General features: G+C 42.2%; 1 protein-coding gene across 1 annotated transcript; it reads right to left on the bottom strand.

Annotated features, from left to right (window-relative positions):
• Nucleotides 1-695: 695 nt before the first annotated feature.
• Nucleotides 696-21349, bottom strand: nots (nothepsin). The gene is made up of 9 exons (XM_084038531.1): nucleotides 21290-21349; nucleotides 20374-20554; nucleotides 17934-18051; nucleotides 17654-17772; nucleotides 5640-5839; nucleotides 4362-4487; nucleotides 3971-4115; nucleotides 3740-3838; nucleotides 696-887 (listed from the first exon to the last, which is right to left on the bottom strand). Exons 1-9 carry the CDS (start codon nucleotides 21346-21348, stop codon nucleotides 711-713), a joined length of 1224 nt encoding a protein of 407 aa, XP_083894657.1. The 5' UTR covers nucleotide 21349; the 3' UTR covers nucleotides 696-710.
• Between the last annotated feature and the right edge of the window lie 1167 nt (nucleotides 21350-22516).

Genomic DNA, 22516 nt, shown 5'->3' with positions numbered 1-22516 from the left:
TGTTAAAAAAAAAATCTAAGTCCAGTGCCGGCTGGATCAATGAAAATATGATTCTAACTTAAATCCTACAGTATTCTGCAACTGCAGAATAGAAGCAAACGCAATAACCAGTTATTTTGAACACACATGTACTTAAATGTGCTTTTAAATGTTTGTAATCCCACATAAGAAAACATCGGTGAAGGGCAGAATCTTTGTGCAAACTGCGTAAGTGGGGTTTAAGAACAAAATTCTTCTTAAGAACGTTGAATGAGGCCCAATGATTCTAGCTAGTTCCAAGTTATCCCTATATTCCCCAGGTCCTATGTTCCCCATTTTTCCCAAAAGGGTCCAATGTTCCCCGGTCGCAATACATACATTTTGTTTAGTTTATTTAAACTGTTCAAACGTGACAAAAAGAAAAACCAATTAACAGCCTAATCTCTCCTCATCTAGGCCTATTTGGATACGGTGTCGAACGACCTGTAGGCCTACGTAGGCCTATTTGCCGTGGAATTCGGCACTGATGGTGGAAAAAATACCAGACTGGGGAACCTAGGACCCGTTTTTAAAAAAAAGGGGTCATACAAAGCAGGGAACATAGGACCGGGGGAAGATAGGTACGCTCCCTTATAAACACTATTTGTATTGTTTCCTGTGCAAAAATAACAAAATGCTCTTTTTAATTGTATTTATTGATGATACAGTTGTCAATATTGATAACCGCTGGCTTAGAGTTTGGCTGGGTGCCGAGCAGAGGCAAAGCCGACCCGGTCCTGTCCTCTGTCGAAGATGCTGTAGAACTCTGTCAGAAATACATCTCCAAGAATCCAGAGGGGGCCTTCGGCGGTAATAATGTCCACACTCTGGAAACCACTGAAACACAACTCCCTGTCGCCAAGCATTTCCTGAAGATAGACAGACAGACACATGAATTTTGAAGACGACATTTCAGTATCATACTGTATATTTATGTTGAAGTTTGTCATGTCAACCATGAAAATATTCTTCATATAGGCTCTCAGGTCCAGTTAGACAGGACATAAAAACATGTGAAATGCATGGGTCCATATTGACTACAATCCTCTGGACCTCTCAAATAATCTTGAATCTCTAACCCTTTATATCAAGAGTCTATAGGCCCATTTATTCTTATACAAGCAGTTATATTTACTCAGCATTACACTGAACCAGACAGAATTTTGTGTTGTAAGTATAGAGGTTGAAAACTTATTGAAAACTCCCTAGAGCTCTCTGGACCTCCTAAGAAACAAAATAACTTTGTGGTACCCTTGGACCACCATTGCACACCTCTGATTCCCCCCTTCTAAACAAAACTCCTTGATTTCTACCCTACATGCTTACAATTTTAAGCTTGCATGGCAGCTGCATTCTTGCGATGTCATGAGATCGTCGGATCACATATCGCACAAAAATCCATCTTGTCAGGGTTCAATAAGCCTGTGAGCAGCTACTGGCAGCTATGGCTGTGTGCAATAGCATCAATTATATCACAACTGGACAATATTTCTTAATTGATAGAAGAGCAAAGAACGATACTGAAGGCTTTTCTGGATGGAATAGATATTTTTTCAAGAAGAGTTTGAATAACAGATGGTTCATCCAATCCCCCATCCTATGGAGAGGCGATGTCCCGTCCCTTCCGGTTGGACCATATTTTGAGAAATTATGTATATAGCCAATGGTGAGATAGAAAAAATTGTTTGGTCACATTTGAATTGTACCATGAATTACACATATAGGGTCCTAGTTTCGTGGTGCAGCGCAGGGTGGCGCAGGGTGGCAGAGCCGGCGCAATGCAAGTTTCGACCAGCGCAGCCTTGCGCACGGTCAGTTTGGAAGTTTGGTGGATCGCCTGCGCCGAGATGGGTGTGGCGGCGCAGCAGGGGGAGGCGTCACAGATTCAGCTTGGCGCAGCGGAAGTTTCGTGCCAAAAAGCCGTGCCGAGACTGCGCCGAAAGCCCACCAGCTCCAACCTGGTCTACTCTCGGCGCAAGGCGAATTACAGCTGGCAGAGTGGCAGTTTGAATCACCGGCGCGCAGTGCGCACACGTCACCAAGACCTCACAGGCAGGTTTCCACAGTTCCAGGCACATTTAAATGCAATACATAACCACAACAAACACTATTTAATGCAACTAATTAAATCAACACGTGAATTTTTATCTATATAGATTGTCCCGTCACATCTGACGTCAGATCAAAGGCGGATGGCACGCGTAACGGAAACTCAGCCTGACTGAATTAACACAGCTGAAACTGTGATGCAAACTAACAAGTTCACATCTCTCAGCCATCTGGCGCTGCTGCTGCTGTCTTCTGTCATTGGGTTGTCAACAGAGGTGGGTAGAGTAGCCAAAAATTGTACTCAAGTAAGAGTACTGTTACTTTAGAATAATATGACTCAAGTAAAAGTAAAAAGTATTGTCACCCTGTGTTACTTGAGTAAGAGTAAAAAGTAATGGGTGAAAAAACTACTCAAGTACAGAGTAACTGCCGAGTAACCTCCTTTATTAATCAGGTCAAATAATGTCAAATAATGCACGGAGAATTCCCTTAGACAACTGAAACAGTTTATAATAAACAATAATAAATAAATAACTCCACTTGTTTCGGGAGACACAAATGACAACGCATAATGTAGCTGTTTTTTTTTTTTGCCTGGAGTGTGAACATTTCTTTTATGTGGGGCCAGGGGTGTTGTGCCTCCTCCTCTTCGGCTTCTTCGGAATTGCATGCCGTCTCCATAGTTTTGTTTCTGCGCTCTTTTCCGCCTGTTTGCCGCGGGGAATGTGTGTGCGGTCATGTGATGGCTTAGGCTCTGCCTGATTGGTGAAACGGAGTTAGACGTCGCTAGTGGCTACATTTGATTGGTGAGATGCAGTCATGTGATAGTCACAGAGCCTCTGGGAAGTCCCGACCTTAAATCATTGCTCTGGTCCCCACATAAACAAAACAGACCATGCAGCAGACGGATCGATAAAAAAAAAAAGTAGCGAGCAGAATCAGCCCAATGTAACGGAGTAAAAGTACCGCTCCTTCTTCACAAATTTACTTAAGTAAAAGTAAAAAAGTATGCTGCTTTGAAACTACTCATAGAAGTACAATTTTTCCAAAAAGTTACTCAAGTAAATGTAACGGAGTAAATGTAGCGCGTTACTACCCACCTCTGGTTGTCAAGTGACGAAACTTGCACTGCACCTCGCCTCAGCGCATTAAAGGGGAGGAGAGGAGCTCATTTGATTAGTGAAGATCTGAATCGGCTGTGTTAATCCCACTCCACGCCTTCTCTCCTCCCTCTTTCCCACTTGCGGGGTTAGGAGTGACAGGGGGAGTGCCTGCGCCGGACTGCACCGTGCACGAAACTTGCAAAGTCCAGGCGCGGCGCAAGTGCGCTGAGCCACGACTGGGGCCCATGATGTTTGTCATTTGGGGCTGCACGGTGGTGTAGGTCAACTTCCAAAATTAGCATTTAAATGTACAAAAATCATAAATGCAATTCATGGTACAATTTAAACAGGATCCAAAAGTTATTAGTCTCTCGCCGTTGACTACCATACACATTTAGTTCTAAATAAGGTCCATGTGGAACACTGGAAGGGGCAGGACTTCGCCTCACTATAACAGCTTCTCAGATGGTTGTCGTTAACAAAACATCTGGCTGGTTCGAGATATAAGAAAAAAAATGCCTGTCAGCCATTTGGAAAGACAAGCTAAAGGAACCAAAACACGGACAAACCTTTCTAACGTATTGCTCTGAAGTCAGCATGTACTCTGTTCCTCCGAGGACGAAGGTCACATGAGGCAAACTGGACAACCTGTTGCAGTCGATAAGGAACTGAGGCACACACACAAACGTAAAGGTCAAATGAGATTATATGTATGTATATTAGTACCTATCTTTCTTTGTTTAAATATTCTCCACAAATGTCCACTAAGACCTGGATCATGGAATTAAATTTGGTTTAACCTCTCCTATGTTTGTGGGCGTCGCTCCAATCAGCTGCTGTAGACTGAGGATGTCATTGGTTGGTCCGGCAATGAGGGAGGTTCCAGTATCGACAATCGCCTGGCAACCACGAGGGCAGAATGAATTTACACCCTGCACCATGACACTGAAAGATCAGAATTAAAAACATTTATGAGTGGTGTGAAAAATTCATGTTTTTCTTTGATCATTAGGACTAAAATTCTGCTCACACACACACCTGTAATGTTGGATGTAGTCCAGAGCCAAAAGTGCCACCAAAATGTAAAAAACATACTACATGGTCAGAACTTAAATTTGGGATTACGATTACAGTTACATTGAATTAATAATGAATTACTCAAAACCACAATATTCAAAACACGTTGGATACCTGTCCATCTTGATCTGCCAGTAGCCCTTAGCAGTCACAGGAAGCCAGTTGATTGGTCCGCTGTACAATGCCTCATCTTTTCCACCTAGCAACAGTTCACCTTCTGGGTTTCTGCTGTTAATTCTCCTGCAGAGATACAATTACCATTCAAGTTAACAATTAAGTGCAATGAATTCTTGTTTATTCTCTGTTGATGGACAACATTTTCTTTTCCAACCACTGAGGCATTTGGATTCAATTACATTTTATTTATAGTGTCATATCACAACAGAAGTCATCTCAGGACACTTAATACATTGAGCAGGACTAGAATACGCTCATGATTTCCAGAGTCAATACAATTTCAAAGTCCCAACATCACCCAGGGCCAAGCGTTACAGCGACAGTGGAGAGAAAAAACTGCCTTAATAGGCTTTTAGGCAGAAATCTCGTGCAGCCCAGGCCCTTGGGTTACAACGGCATTTGACGTTGGTAGTAGTTTAGTAATAGTAGCATTAGCAGTAGTGGTGGCATTAACAAAAGAGATAGTATCAACAGTAGTAGTCCATGGCAGCAGGCACAGCCACGCCGAGATGGATCCATCCCAACCATGTCGCCGTAGACCAAAAAGCAGGAGTATTCATCTGGACTCTCCTGGTACCCTCTGACATCTGTGACATATTTGGTAACTCTGCAACTTTCTTAGATTTCTATGGATCGACCAAGTGTTCTCAGGAACCCTAAAAGACTGGGGGAAATATCTGAATCTCTGGTTCCTAATGGAACCATCGGACTAAAACATTTGGACTACCCAAAAGCATACATACCCTTGGAAAACCATAGGAACCCAAAAGCATGAGATGTTTCCAGTTGTCTCAACAGTCTCTCTGTGTATTTCCCCCAAAACACCAAAAGCTCTCTGGACAACCCTGGAGCTCTTTGGATTCGCCCCAAACACAGGAAAACTTCCTGTATCATCTGAAACTCATTGGATCATTTTTAAAAATCTAGACCCCTTCCAAACCTCTGCTAAAACCCCATGAACACCTAAACCCCTGTGGATCCTTGGACTTGATGATTGAATCTTGGAAGACCTTGGACTCCAGTATGGAAAACCACAAGCAAGTGTGACATAAAAGTTGCAAGTTCAACATTATGAAACCTGAACAGGTAGGAACAACAAGCAATGTTCCTTACAACGGTGGCCTCCCCTGACCGATGAACCCCTAAAGTGGTTGTACTGGTAAGCTCCCAGTGTGAATGCTTCACACATGCAAGTCTGTAAAAATGAGGTTGCACCTGCTGAGGTAGAAGGAGAAGATCGGCTCCTCCACCGTTTTCTGTGCCAACATGTTGTCGAAAACAGGGTTGCCAAGAATCTCGGCCAGGGACGGGTAACCCAGCCCCAGAACTCCGTCAAACTTCGCCATTACAAATGCAGCTCCAGGCTCATAGACCGACTCCCCAAACTCCTGGTTAAGAGCAGTGAGATCCCCAACCTGGAAAAGAAGATATATGATTACAAAATGTTTCTTCAGCTTTCTTCGACTTAAGCTTTTAACTTTCTTGTACTGCGCTGTAAGTTTGGCTTTGGAAGTGTAGAATTAACCAATCATGTAAGAGCAGGCTTTGTTCGAATGCAGCTCAACAGTCCATATGGAGAGGTAAAGATGCAGAATGCATTGGCCGAAATGCATTCTGGGACCCCACCAGCTGTCATCTGATGATGACTGTTTTTTTGTTTTGTTTAAATAGAATCATCTCAACGTGACTGCACCTGCCACCATGGATGACTACTATCCTGACTATGACTGATACTATGAATATTACTACTACTGTTAATATTTCTACTACTGTCAATACTACTACTACTACTACTACTGTGGAGAGATGGAACCTAAGGGCCTGGTCTGCTCCAAGATTTCTGCCTAAAAGTCTACGGCTGTATTCGAAACCGCATACTATACTGCTAGTACGTAGTGATTTGGCCAAAATGTAGTATGCAGTATGCAAAAAAAAGCAAAATCTGCAGTATGCGAAAAGTTCCCGGATGTCGTACTGATTCGGAGAATATTTCCAGTATGCATCTGTTGGGACCTCACTAGAAGGACTACACAATGCGGCCTACAGAAGCCTACACAGGACAAAGGGACAAAGGGGATTAAAAACTACACCGCCATTTTAGTTTCACATCTCACCCAGGTGAGAGATGCGACGCCACCCAATTGGTCCCTATTGGCTGACAATCTTCAGGGAACCCCGGGGGGTCCCCTGGAGCGGCCTGAGCTTTATAAACCGAAGCCGCCTGGAGAACGCTCTCTTACTCACTCTTACTCTGACTCCTACTCTGGCGTCTCTTCCTACAACCGGCGCAACACCACGTTGCAACGGGAGGCGACCCCCTCCTGCAGCGCACCGCTGCAACAAGAGGAACCAAGCCGGTTCCTGCCTTCCAGCTACCAGACGCTGTCTGAAGTAAGCTGACTAAATCGCCAAGCCGTGGTTATATCGCCGCTCGTGGAAGGAGGAAACACCAACTGTTTTCTTTATTTGAGTTTGATCAACGAGAGGAAACCCGCTCCGCTCTCGTCTGGACGAAGCCGACTCATCACGTCCCCCGCTGACGCCGGGGACTCACAAACTACCGCCGTTACGGAACGCCGTCATCGTCTTACGCAACGATACCAGTAAGAGGCTATCAGTCTGGGCAGAGACACAAGTGATAGTGTAGGATATGCTTGTAATTCTTGTGAATGTGTTTTAAGTTCTGATCGCGGACCGCCGAGTCCGTTGGTTCATGTGCTGCTGTATTTGAATACTGATCGTGTACCCACGCAGCTGGGTTGATTTCTGTAACAGTGTTTTCGACTAACCTCCGCCATATTCGCGAGCTCAGAAAGCCTCTACTATCAGTTAAAAGACCGGTCTCGCGGAATAAACGCCAGTTCATTCACGCGAGCCCGTGTGATAGTGGCACGGCTTCTGGGCCTCGGAATATCGCTCGCGTATTTTCTCCCTCTTTGTTTGTGTCCCGCTAACACACATACACGCCGCACACACGTGTCCTAAACCAGCTGTTCCCGGCGGACGCTAGGGACATAGCTACATCTGGTGGCTACATACGGCTATCTCTCTCTCTCTCGCTACTCCATCGGACCTCAGTGGCTCCACCCCTGACCGCTACGAGGAATAGCTCCACCTCTCTCTCTCTCTCGCTACCCCATCGAACCTCAGTGGCTCCACCCCTGAACGCTGCGAGGAATAGCTCCATCTGGTGGCCGCCCATAGCCATCTCTCCCTCTCTCTCTCTCTCTCTCTCGACACGCACGCGCACACACGCACACATACGCACACACACACTCCACGTGTGTATCTCCCTTTGTTTAAGCTTAGCTTTGTGTGTTAGGTAGTTAGGTAATAAGGCTTTGTTAATTGCAGTGTTATTGATTGTGATCATTATTACTGATTTTAATAAATCTTATTATATTATAACTAGCGGTCTCTTGTGCTTGTTGTGTATATGTCACTGGATAACAGCAGGTTGTGAAGGCTAGTGCTTGAATTTCACGCCTTTTTAATTGTTCGATTGGTTTTGTACTCCTATGCCAATGATCACGATGATTGGCATGTGAGTATAAAACCTTTATATTGAGACTGAATACAGTTTTAGGTTATCTTTTCCCTGATCCCAGGGTGGTGCCCCGTTTATTCATGATTATATCATGATAATATATTAAATATAATTATTAATACCGATAATCATATTGATATTGATAGTTAACTGTTGATAACCAAATCTGCTCCTGCTACAACCCCAACACATCCGACCAGTCTACTCTGCCTACTGTTTCCCAATGCAATGCGCTGGAGCCTGCAAATCGAGTAATGACGGAGCAAGAGAGCGTTTCCAGGGGAATACAAACGCCGGAGCTGGGACGAAAAAACAAACAAAAAAAAAACGCCGGAGCAGTATTATATTAGTTATATTTGTTTACATAAGTACAGTGCATAGGCTACTTGATTATTGTGACGAAAGCTATATAGGTACAATAGAAATCCAGGCTGTTAATTCAAACTTTTTTTTATTAATATTTGGTGATTTCTGTACATGCAGAGCTCCCGAGACAGCGCTATATACTGTATACTGTCCACTACAAACAGCGGTTAAGATAACTGGCTTGCTGTCTCCCCCGGGACGACGACGCATGTTGGCCGGCGGAACACCTCTGGAGACGGGCAGCTGCCTCTGACACGACCCGCTCCTTCCGGAGCTTCACTTCTCCGAAAACATCGAGGCAAATTACTAAACAGCTGTCATTTGGGTAAACTAACCGCACATTGGGGATCTAAACGGTTACTTTCTCGCATGAAAAAATATAAAAATTTAATAAAGTGACATAATAACAGCGCTACAGCGGGAAATAAAACAGCTTTGCGCCTGTTTTACAACTACCGCTGCCAGTCGCCACGAAATGCATTCTGGGAAACTTGCATACTGCATACTGCGGTGTGAATGGCGTCTGTCTACTGAAGTAGCATACTGAATCCCACATTCAGTACGCAGTATACAGTATATACTAATGCAGTATGTAGTAGGCAGTACGGTAGTATGCGGTTTCAAATACAGCCTACTTCTCTGACGGTAAGCGCCTTGCGTCATTTCCTGTTTCTCCGTGATACTCACTGCAGGCTGTGTTTTTCTCTCTAGCCTAACTTTGTTAATTTAATGTAATTTCCCTGTTCAGCGGCTAACTACCACTAAGTTTAAGCTTAAACACATGCTATCCCTGCTTTAGCAGACACATCTCTCATTTTTGAAGTTGCCTTCTCGCTAAATTTGCGGTTGTTTACACGCTATCTCTGCTAGCTACTTTAGCGCTAGCCCAGCAGCTACCATGGCTTCTCTCTTTCCCTCTCCTCCTTCTGTTCTCTCCTGCCCAGTGTGTCTAATGTTGAGCTACTTCTCTGCCTCCTTTACTGATAAGCGTACATGTAATAAATGTAGTTCACTTTTTGCTTTGAAGGTGAGGATAAATGATTTGGAAGCGCGGCTCCGCACCAACACAATGTAACCAGCCAGCTGACGCTAGCTGTACACAGGGACACATGGGGGTTTGTTATGTTTCATGTACTTGATGGATTGATATTTTCACTGTGCATGGGTCAGTGTATTGGACAGTACAGACTGCTTTAAAATTCCTGCAGTCACACAGACCTCAAGTAGTTGTGTGTACGGGGGATTGAAATAGCTAGAAGGGGATATTTTAGTTGGGATGTTTCAGAAGTTGGTGAATTAAAATGAGTGAATAGACTGGGAAAACCCTCAACGATCAAGCGCACAGAGTAATAGACTGCTGTGTAGAAGCTTCTTGATCAGGTCCTCACTTGGGCACTGTGCCATTCACCCTCTCTGAATAACACGTGTAATAGTGTTTAAAATGTTGCAGAAACTTGTGGATAAGTGGAAGGATTGCAGATCTGGCTCTCTTGCTGAAACAATAGTAAGATGGCAGAAGAAAGTTCCAAAAGATGAAGAGAAAAGGGCAGAAAAGTTTTTTGGCAGATGGCCAATGTTTTCTGGGAGATATTAAATTATCCATACAATTACTGTCCTCTGTGCTAACGATACATCAAAGGCCAGTTAAGACCTTGACTCCTCCAGAGACACACAGCAACCTGAGCAAAAGATAAGACTGAAACACACACACAACTAAGAGCTCATCTCCTATGAGACAAACTACAACTCCCCTCTGCAATGGACAGCAACAACGGAAAAAGCACTGATAGACTTTACAGCATGATCTACAGCATGCAGCCTATACACTCCCAACTATTGTGAACCATTTCATCTGGATGTTAATGAAAAGAACGGCATTGTAAAAACCGTTCTTTTTCAAAAGTAGGAGTACAACAGACAGAAAAGTGTTAATATTGTATTCTAGTCCTGCTCAATGTGTTAAGTGTCCTGAGATGACTTCTGTTGTGATATGACAATATAAATAAAATTGAATTGAATTGAAATTGGACAATATACCAAGACAAGCGCGTTACATGACATGTATCACTGGAGAAGGAAAGGTTTTGTGACCTTATCTGGCAACCCTGTTAAAACATTTGAACCAACTATTCAACCTTTACTATGCATTATTAGAGCCACAACAAGGAGCCATAGTCGAGTGTAGAGGACATCAAGTGATAAAACAAGAAACCCACAGTAGAGGCACTGTGCAAGCTCAAAAGTAACAGCTCTCACTTCTCAGCATTGGTGGCAACCCCACCTTAAAGACATCACTAAATATTTTGTGCAGTCATGTGAAATCTATAATCAGTTTAATCTAAAGGTTTCACTCAAGGTAGGACTAGGACCAGTTCATTCCATCCAGCATCTCAGGGACTAGAAAGGGTTAATCAAAGAAGGATTGGCTAAAGTCTGCGCAGACACAAAGCTAACCTGGATCGAAGCTCTCCCTATAATGCTATTTAACCTGAGATCCACTCCAAATGTGACAATGAACGTCAGCCTACATGAGGGTTTGACAGGAAGGAAAATGCCCCGTCCATTTACTACTGCACCAACAGACATGTATTATTACAGTATGAAGATCTGAGTGAGAATGTTAAACAACTGAATACCACTGTGATAAGAATCTCTCAACAGGTCACGGAAATACTCAGCAAAGAACAGGACCTCTACACATCTCCTGTTGAGGTCGGGAGCTGGATCCTAAGGAAAGTCAACAAGCTCAATTGGTCCTCCCCCAGGTGGAAGGGACCGTACAATGTAGCAGAGGCTACATCACATTGTGTAAAGGTTTGGTTGTCTGATGACAGACTGAGTAACTGGATCCATAAGACACACTGTGCACTGACTTGAAACCCTACAGATAGGACATTGACTGAGGTTCGGACTGATTAGGAACCTCACTGACTGAAATGACCCCCTGCCAGAGACAAAACCCTCCAAGACTCCACTATGGAGACTAGGTTCAGTCAGAAGTAGCTTCATGGCAGTCTACAACCTATCATGACTCTCTCTATTCCTGCAAGTTTAAACGTAGCTCATATAACTTATATCAGAACTCCCTGACATACATAGATGCAATTGGAGTCCCCAGAGGTGTACCTTATGTATATAAATTGGTAGATCAAATCAATGCAGGGTTTGCGTCATCCCTGTTCTACTATACTACACTATAAACAAAAATGTGGACAGAATTAATTTCATTCATTTTAATATTCAAATGCTTAATAATGTGACTAGATATGCCATTGCCGGACTACATGAACAATTGGCTGCTTCTTCCCTGATGACTTACTAAAACAGAATGGCCCTTTATTTATGCTTCCGGCTTTGCTACAGTGCAGACGCTTTTCCTCTTTGCTCTCACCCCTGCCTGCGATTTTCTGCTATTTTTTGCTATCTGCTTCTCCTCAATAAGAAACAAAGAGCAGCAGCTCCTGGATATTTACAAAACCAGTGGGATTATATTTTCTTTGAGATAAAACGGGCATTTTTCAATATTTTTACGACTTCCTCAATGCTACGCGAGGAGGCCTACCAAACAAGATAAGCCTGAGCCTGCTAAAGGTAATTAGCAGAAGATGCCTCCCTTCTCTACGGAAGATTACCATAAACTCCTACAGAAGATTTTACTGCTGGAAACAAAAATGAATCGGTTAGAAGTAAATGTAGAAGTGAATGGACTTTGTGGGAACAACACCACTCTAGCACTGACTCAAAACAGTGGACAGGAGCATGCTAGAACCTAGCTAAGTAGCAATAATGAAGCTATGAAGAAACGGGAGGATCCTGTACACGGTAATAAATCTACCAGCGATAATCCTCCCTGGAACACACTTGGTGCGAAGCCAAAGAGAAGACCATTTCCCTGTGACATGGGAGAACGGATATCTGGCAGGACCCAGCGCCCCGATATCTGTGATCTGACCGGCTGGCCTGCGTTACCATCTCCATCCAGGCACAGCGCCTCCTCAACCCCACTGCCTCGTAGGACACAGCAGCGGACAGCTGGGGAGAGGAGAGCTACCAAGAAACCTCCCCAGCAAACAACTGTTCAACTAAAGAACAGGTTTGCTCCACTGCTGCAGGACCATGGATCCCCCTCTGACTGCCTGGATAACCCCCCACCACCACGCAGCAGGGTAAGACTTGCTAACTTAAAGCCACAGAGAAAGCTAACGACAGGGCCTGAAAATCTGATTGTGGGTGACTTTTCTGTAAAAGATATGAAAAGCAGTAATAACATCAAAGTACTCTGCTTTCCGAAGGATACGGTGTCTGATTTGGAAAAAAGAATCCTGGAAATTGTGGCTGCACACCCAACTGTGAAAAATATCATTCTGCACATTGGATTTAATGACATTGAAAAACAACAATCAACAGAGTTGAGAGAGGACTTCAACAAACTCTTTGAAACAGTCAGCTCTGTGAATGCTGAGGTTTTCATCAGTGGCCCTCTGCCCCCGACCGGGAGAGGAGCTGAGACATTCAGTAGACTGTTCTGGCTCAACAAATGGCTCTATACTGCATCTCTTGCTCGCCCAATGCATTTTATTGACAATTTCCGCTTTTTCTGGGACCGCAGGCATCTTTTTAAGACAAACGGACTTTGCCTAAATAAGCTAGGGGCAAAGCTATTCATCACCAACATGTCTTACTGCCTGCGTCATCCATCTGTCGCCAAGGACAAGAGACGAGAGGAACCAACAAAGAGGGAAGACGAAACACAGATTATCAGAAACGTCGAAGGAGGACTGAATGTGGATCCCTCCCCCACCCCCCCCAAATCTCCATCCAGGTCTTCATCATTCTCCCTCCCTCCAATAAACCTTTCTCTCCCCTCCTCCCCCTTGGAGTTCCAAGAGCTACCCCCACCTACCCCCCGCCCTTCTCAGATTATCAACAACGTCGAAGGAGGACTGAATGTGGATCCCTCCCCCACCCCTCCCAAATCCCAATCCAGGTCTTCGTCATTCTCCCTCCCTCCAATAAACCTTTCTCTCCCCTCCTCCCCCTTGGAATTCCAGGAGCTACCCCCACCTACCCCCCGCCCTACTCAGACCCCCTCTCCCAAGGCTGCAACTAAGTCACCAAAACTCAAGACCCCCTCTTCCAAAGCTGCAACAAAGTCACCAAAATCCAAGACCCCCTCTTCCAAAGCTGCAACTAAGTCACCAAAACTCAAGACCCCCTCTTCCAAAGCTGCAACGAAGTCACCAAAATCCAAGACCCCCTCTCTCAAAGCTGCAACTAAGTCACTAAAATCCAAGACCTCCAAGACTCTTCCCTTATGGCCACCTCTTCCCTTTTGGCCACCCCCTCCCCACCCTGACAGCAGCCCTGAATATTACTGAGACAGAAAAGGGTTCAGCAGTAGACCGCATTATCAGCTGGACCCAAGGTCGCCTACATCAAAACATGGCACCTTCTGCATTCCTGTTGTGACTACTAAGAGAGTAAACATTGGGAAACTTGAACACACTGCTAACCTAAACAATCTCATTCCTGTTCTCTCAAAATCAAAGTCAACCTCAAAGCCTGTCAATAACACCATCAGGATGGGTCTGCTAAATGTAAGGTCTCTTAATAACAAATCATTTTTAGTCAATGATTTTATTACCACTTCTAAACTTGATTTTATGTTTTTAACTGAAACATGGCTAGAACAAAATAACAGTGCAAGCATTCTGATCGAGACAGCACCCCCCAACTATAATTTTATTGATGTTTGTAGATCTGGGAAAAGAGGTGGAGGGGTTGCTGCTATATTTAAAAATACATTTCAGGGGAAACAGATGTCCCTTGGTGTTTTTCCATCATTCGAATATCTTTGTGCTGTGTTGAAATGCTCTCCCAGAGTTCTCCTGTTAATTATTTACAGGCCACCTAAATATTCGTCAAATTTTTTCGATGATTTTACTGAATTATTGTCTAGCATCTCCACTGATTTTGACTGCCTAGTTATAACTGGTGACTTTAATTTTCATATTGATGATTTGAATGACAAGGGTGCAAAAGAACTTTTTAATATTCTAGACACATTTGACCTTTCTCAACATGTGAAAGAGGCTACTCATTGTAAGGGACACACCCTGGACCTGATTATCACAAAAGGTCTCCATGTTTCTGATGTTTTTGTGACTGATCCTTCATTGTCTGATCACTTCTGTGTTTTCTTTAATATTTCTTTCATTCCTGACACACAAACAGAATCAAATAAGGTCAAAAAGCGGTACATCAATGAACATGCCAATGTACTCTTTAAAAATGCCATTTCCTCGTTACCACCTCTAAACCCATGTCATGCTGATGATCTTGTAAACATCTTTAATTCCAAAATTCTGAATGTCATAGATGTCATTGCACCTGCTACGGTTAAAACAATTTCTGGTAAGCAAAAGGCACCCTGGAGAAAAGCTGCTGTTGTGACAGCCCAGAGAAGAGAGTGCAGGAAGGCTGAACGAATCTGGCGGAGTACTAAACTTCATATTCACCATGACATCTATAAAGAGAGCCTCCGGGCCTACAATTTAGTCTTAAAAAGTGCGAGAGAAACATACTTCTCCAATATCATAAACAACAACACTAATAAGGCGAAAACCCTATTTGCAACTGTTGACAGACTGACCAACCCCCCAACACAAATACCAGCTAAACTCCATTCCACGCAGAAATGCAATGAGTTTGCATTCTTTTATACTAATAAAATTGAAGGCATCAGACGCGCCATCAATATCTCAAACAAAAAAGTTGGATCACCACCCTGTTCAGGCAAAAGTAACACAGCAATGATGGCAAGCTTTAATGCCATAGACTCTAAAACTCTAGTGGAAACGGTGACAAATCTAAAATCATCCACCTGCTGCCTTGATGCTTTACCTACCAACTTTTTTAAGAATGTTTTTGACTGCCTATCAATAGACGTATTGCAAATAGTTAATAACTCCATTCAATCAGGCAATTTCCCAAAGGCCTTCAAAACTGCAGTCATTAAACCTCTTCTAAAAAAGCGGAGCCTAGATGCCTCTATTATCAACAACTACAGACCAATTTCAAATCTACCCTTCATAAGTAAAATAATTGAGAAAGTTGTCCTCCAACAACTAAATCACTTCCTGGCTTCAACTGGCTGCCACAACAACTTCCAGTCAGGATTTCGACCTTTTCATAGCACCGAGACGGCCCTTATTAAAGTTGTAAATGACATCCGTCTTAACACAGACTCTGGCAAAACTTCAATATTAATGCTATTAGACCTCAGTGCTGCATTTGACACTGTCGACCACTCAATACTCTTGGACAGGTTGGAAAACTGGGTGGGGCTCTCAGGCACAGTCTTAAACTGGTTCAAGTCATATCTACAAGATAGGAACTATTTTGTTTCCATTGGCGACTTTGTATCAGAACCTACCAATGTAACGTGTGGAGTCCCCCAAGGTTCAATCTTGGGGCCAACTTTATTCAACATCTACATGCTCCCACTAGGACAAATCATGCAAAATAATAACATTGACCACCATTGCTATGCCGATGACACCCAAATCTATGTAGCACTATCACCAAACGACTATCGCCCCATAGATCTTCTGTGCCAGTGCATTGAGCAAGTCAAAGACTGGATGTGCCAAAACTTCCTACAACTAAATGAGGACAAAACTGAGATAATTGTTTTTGGTGCTAAAAAAGAAAGGTTTAAAGTAATTCAACACCTTCACTCTGTCCCTGAAAACCTCAAACAAAGCCAGAAATCTTGGGGTTATTATGGATTCTGATTTACATTTCGACAGTCACGTTAAATCAGTAACAAAATCAGCCTACTATCACCTAAAAAATGTAGCAAGACTTAGAGGGCTCATGTCAGCTCAAGACTTAGAAAAACTTGTACATGCCTTTATTACTAGTAGGCTAGACTACTGTAATGGTCTCCTTGCAGGTCTTCCGAAAAAAACTGTCAGGCAGCTACAGCTTGTTCAGAACGCTGCTGCTAGAGTTCTTACAAAGACCAAAAAATGTGAGCACATTACACCAATTCTTAAATCCTTACATTGGCTCCCTGTATGTCAGAGGATTGATTTAAAAATCCTCCTGCTCACATATAAATCACTACATGGTCTAGGACCGAAGTATATCACTGATATGCTCCCACTACATAAGCCTTCTAGACCACTAAGATCTTCTGAGACCAATCTGTTAGTGATTCCCAGAGTAAACAACAATCACGGGAGAGCATCATTTAGTCACTATGCAACAAATGGCTGGAATAAACTTCCTGAAGATGTAAGACTTGCCCCAACTCTGACCACTTTTAAAACTAGACTGAAAACTTTTATGTTCACCATAGCTTTCTGCTAAATCTTTTAATGTCTGCACTGTTTTTAATTATTGCAAATATGTTTTTATTATATTTTCTTTCTGTAATGCATTTTTAAAATTTTTATTATTTTCTTTTAATTCTTCTATTTTTTTTTTCTTTTTTTCTTCTCACTTTGTTTTATGATGTGAAGCACTTTGAGTCTGCCTTGTGTATGAAATGTGCTATACAAATAAAGTTGCCTTGCCTTGCCTTTATTTTAGCTGAAAGACACGGTGTGTGTGCTATGTTTTCCCAAGATTGCGGTGTGTTCATTCCTAACAACACGAATCTATCAAACAGCACTTAGATACCATTGTACAGAACTAATACAGTTAGTGAAAGCAGTCACACTATGAAATGCTACCAAATAAACCACAATTCATTCATCATACTGTGATATCATTTTTGGTCTCAACGTCACAGAATAGCTTGACTTTGCATCAAGGAAGCAAGAAAGGTCAGGATTTAGATGACTGATGCAACTGTGTGCAATAGGAGCAATTTCCTATTTGGGTATTTTTATATTTCTGACGGCAGAATCAATATTTTTTTCTGGAAATTTGAGACAAGTACTTTTACTGTGTTCAACACATATTATGCTGTATCTCATTTATTTTTTTGACAGTTGGTAGTGAAGAGGCAGATGGACAATTTTGACATGCAACACAGGCAAGACCAGAATCTAGTCTTGGATGTTACGGTTAAGTGAAACATGCTGTTTAGAAATAAATTACTTCTTGTTTTCACAAACGTACTGAATGTCAATGAAGGAGCTTTGTTAAGGTTCTACTGAGGGCTTTTTACTTTCACATCCGATTCAAGTATTTCAAACCTTCTTTTCCTGAATGCCCCATACTGAAATCATGCAATCATGCTGACGACCTTTTTTTTCTTGTTATTGTAACATGAACATATTTTCATATGGAGAATAAACTGAACCTTCAGTGTTTCTCTGGCCATGGTTCCCAACAGGTGTCCTGATCCGTAGTGAATCCCAAACATCCGACCATCATGATGGAACGAAGTGGACTCAAACGCCCTGAAACGCCTGTGCAGTGCTGTGGAGACACACACACACACACACACACAGAGACCTTGAACTTCTTATCACAGTCAGGAACACTCTATCCATGCTGTCATGCTGTCCTGACCCAAAGCAAACAGTGGTGTTGTGTCGTGTAATGTTGTCGTGTGACTAGTGTGTAGCGTTGTGTAGTACCGCAGGCTTGGCTGACGCAGTAGCTTGACGGCACCCAGAGGTCTGATGAGCCGGTGTCAAAAACCACAGAGAAGTTCTGCTCTGGAGTCCCCAACGAGATTTCACCATAAAACTGAGCCTGACACACAGCAGACAAGACATGGAAGTCTGCAGCAGGATACGATACCAAACAAACAACAGCATGTGGTAGAATGGTGCTGGTTTCACATGAGTTACAGTTTTTCTCAATTGTTTACACACAAATACTGGTACTTGAGACACAATGACCACAACATGTAACTCATGCACCAACACCCTGAACTAGCTCTGCTAAACTGCAAGCACAATTCCTGCTTTACACTCAAATTGCAGTTTTAAAACACACTTTTTTCAAAACACTACACACAATTCTCTGCATTTGGCACAATTTTCATGAAGAAAATATCTTGTTTTCACAAGGAAGACACTGCCATTCAAAATTCTAAAGTTAATTTCCCTACTATGCACACTGACTCATCACATGGGAAAACACCTGCAACACAGTTTTACAATTTCCAATCAGAGCATTAGCATAAAAGTGCAACAGGTGAGCTCTTCTGTTTTGGAGCAATGGATGCCAACATTGGCAACAGAGGCAGAGCCAGAGGAGTGAGAGTACGAGGAGGAGCCTAGCATGGATTTGCCATGCTAGGCGATATTTCCCCCGCTGCTCGGCCATCGCTTGCATTGCCTGTGATGTGGATGAGGTGCTGTGGCCGAAACAGAAGAGAGGATGCGGGATAGTTGTTGTTTTATTTTTGTTTTTTTTGTAACTGTATACAGTAAATTCTTCTGGTTTTGTATGTAGACCACTGTATATGCAACTTTGTGTTGGTTTGGATGAAAACTGTATACATTACAGTATTCTTGTGGGAAAAATAAAATATATAAAAACAATATTCTAAAATATTTTACAACACATTTATGTATGTATGAGTGTAACACTGAACAAAAAAAGGCCTAAGTCATTATGGTAAATGGAGAAGAAGTGTTCATCGTGTTTTACATTGAGCACATCAGTGTTCAACTGGTTCTTATAAATGTCTATTCATATGATGGTTTGTGTGTGTCATTTGACAACAAAATACCATTTTGAGAAGAAATAACATTGTTTTGAATGTAAAGTTTAATTTTGCAGGAGAATTGAGGGGTTTTGCCCATTGTGTGTGTGTGTTTTTTGATTTGTGTGTAGAGTTCTGAGAGTATGAGGCATGCTTTCAGAAAATGTGTGTAAACGATCGAGAAAAACTGTAATAAAAAGCAAAAAGCTCTATGGTTACGCTAAATTCAGAGCATGTAGAGCATTAATATATTGTAATCTAAAGATATAGTGTAGTAAAGTCCACCTGAGCAGAGAATGAAGTCACTCACCGCTGTGTGTGTTGCTATCTGAGCGTCTCTCTGCTTTGTTTATCAGGTACCTTTAAGTGCATATTAGTGGCCGGCTGCAACCTCCTGAATCTAAAAAGTGAAGCTTTAGTGTCTGAAACCTGCTTCCTTTCTAATGACCATTGGGGGGCGACTCCTCTCTGGTTGTATAGAATTCTATGAGGAAATGAGCCTACTTCTCTCTTGATTTATTATCTTAGTAAACGTTGTTTATGTTCTAAATCTCTAGTTTCAAGTCTTCTTGAATCCAGCATGATGTTCAGACCTTAAAACAGGGTATACTTTAGGGCGGGGCTACCTTGTGATTGACAGGTCACTACCACAGTGTTATCCTGTCTGGGAGTTGTCCGTGTCTTCGTCTTATTCAGCATTCGGTTGTACTTAGCTCCTCCTTCTCGTTTTTTCTTCTAGTTGCTAAAAAGCCAAGGTGGTGACGGCAGTGCACTGCTAGCACCTTTAGCTGCTAGCTGTCAGCTCAGCCGTCACCATGTTGGTGAATGCCCAATCTCATATTAAGCACCTTTAACATTGCCCCCCCTTATAATATATTACTAATATATTACTACATAATCTAATGAATGTATAATATATAAAAAATAATAATAACAGGCAGTATTGTTGACTCATTGGCAGTGCTGTCAAACATACTTTATGGCGAGAAAATCCCCACAAAACAATAATTAAATATTAAGGTAAGTGATATCATAACAAATAAAGATGAATGCTTTCAATTTAATTTGAAGAATTATATGAATGCCATCACATAAAACTGTAAACTTCTGGTTTTAAGATTAAAAGCACAATTTTTTTAAACATTACGTTATAATATAATAACAATTCTGAGATGCTATTCTGTATTTTTTGTATGTTCTCTTCACAATCACACAAATAGATCCCTAGATTCTGCACATTTTTTAAATGCATGTTGATGAAAAACAAATATTCCTTGAGGATTCTGGGATTTTGGCATTGCAGTCGGTTTAGGTGCCTTGCTCAGGAGCAAATCAGTAATGTTGAGACAGTTTGTTCTTACATCCATGAAGTTGTAGATCTTCTCGCTGGAGCGGCCGAGCCGCAGTGACGGCGTGCCGGGCGGGAAACACTGAGCGTAGCGCCGGTTGAACATGTCAGGGCGGTGATCCGTCAGAAACTCCTGCAGAAGGCCATCGGCTCGCAGCTGGGAACGAATGGAACGCACCCGCTTCAGAGGGACCCTGGGGAGCAAATATTTAGGATTGTAGGTTGAACTTTTAGTGTCCCACAGGTTTCATTTCTTAAAGGACTGGTTCAACATTTTCAGAAAAGCGCACATTCATTGCCAAGCCTTAGGTGAGAAGATAACAATTAGCTTAGCTTAGCATAAAGACTCAAATCAGCTCACTGATTAACATGTTATATGTGGTTTGTTTACTCTGTATATAAACTTAACTGTAAAAACGACGTATGATGGCTTCACGTTTTCACGTTGATGTTGTCAATGGCACAAGATGATTTGAATGTTCTACTCCTACTGTATTTCCATAGGACCGCCCAAGCACGATAGCTCAGATGGAAGCTAAGCTAACCCAGCTAGGACCTAAGGCTACTCCACTACCCAGTATGCTCTTGGCTTTCTGGTGCTTAGTCGCAGGAACATAAATAAGAAAGTTGGTCCCACATCTTTACAGACACCTGGTCCATCGTGAATTCATCCTGGATCAAGACCTCAGAACAAATTCCTGAAAAACACGAGACCCTCCGCAACCGATGCAGAACTAAATGGATTGAAACTTGAAATGGCAATAAAATTGAATTATGAGTGAAAGCTCAAAATTGTTGGTATAAAGACACTTTTTTGGACCTTCATAGGAAAATGCCATCAATCTTTTCCTTTGTAATGGTCTTGTTTCGGGCCCTAAAGCAAAGACTCTTCCTGTATGTGCACGCTGATATTAATGGTTCTTTCTTACCTGACCAGCGCTGAGCTTGTCCATGTCCAAAGCAGCAGCACCAACAGCAGCCTCCACATGTCTGTCTGTGAGTCTGTCAGACTGGAGGTTGGCAGACGACGAGGACTTTATATCAGAGTTCACTGCTGCTCTGATTGGATCAACTGCTCTGGTGATCAATACAATACAATACAATAAATACAATAAACTATACAATACAATAAAATATGCTATCAGACAGCATGTAAATATTAAAAAAAAATATATAAGTCAATATGTATTAACATGCTTAAGATGCAATTCAAAACATGCACATGTAAATTTATGGCTTGAATCTTATATAATCTTTTTTTTCAGAATATTACTGTATTTTGTACACACGTCACCACTCAAATATGCACAATATGCTTTAAAATGTTAATAAGATTTGTTTTTACTTAAGAACAAATCCCACATAAGAAAACATTGGTGAATGACAGAATCTTTGTGAAAGTGGGGTTTAAGAAGAACATTTTTCTTCAGAATGGTTTGTGTCCCAAAGAAACTCTCAAAACTTTCACTTTGCCATTTTATTTGAGTGTCAAAGTCAATAAAATACAGTATTTAGTGCCAAAACCCTCCATACAGAAAACAGACACAGAATACAAACGCAGTGTGGCCCCACGTCTGTCAGTGATGTAGTGTTTACTGTAGCAGAGTGTAGAAGAGAGTTTCTCTTCTTGATGGACTGAAGGACGAGACTCTGGACTGGGATGGTTAACAGAACAGCCGAGAACAGCTGACTCCTCTGGAGGTTTGTTGGGTAACTTCAGTGTGTCAACACCCGGAGGTCTCTGTGACCGAAAACAGCAGCAATGACACACACGTACACAAACACACGTACACAAACACACACAAACACATGTACACAAACACACATACAGACACACACACATACATACACAAACACATACACAAACGCACATACACACAAACGCACGCACACAAACACAAGTACACAAACACACACATACACAAACATACACTCATAAACATACATACATAAACACACGTACACAAACATACATACACAAACACAAGTACACAAACATACACTCATAAACATACATACATAAACACACTTACACAAACATACATACACAAACACAAGTACACAAATGCACACGTACACATACATACACAAACACGCTTACACAAACATACTCACATACACCAACATACACTAACATACACAAACACGTGTACACA

Source organism: Eutrigla gurnardus (assembly GCF_963514095.1).
Source record: "Eutrigla gurnardus genome assembly, chromosome: 21".
Lineage (NCBI taxonomy): Eukaryota > Metazoa > Chordata > Actinopteri > Perciformes > Triglidae > Eutrigla > Eutrigla gurnardus.
The sequence above is the reverse complement of the archived record's forward strand: the minus strand, read 5'-3'. Positions and strand labels throughout refer to the sequence as shown.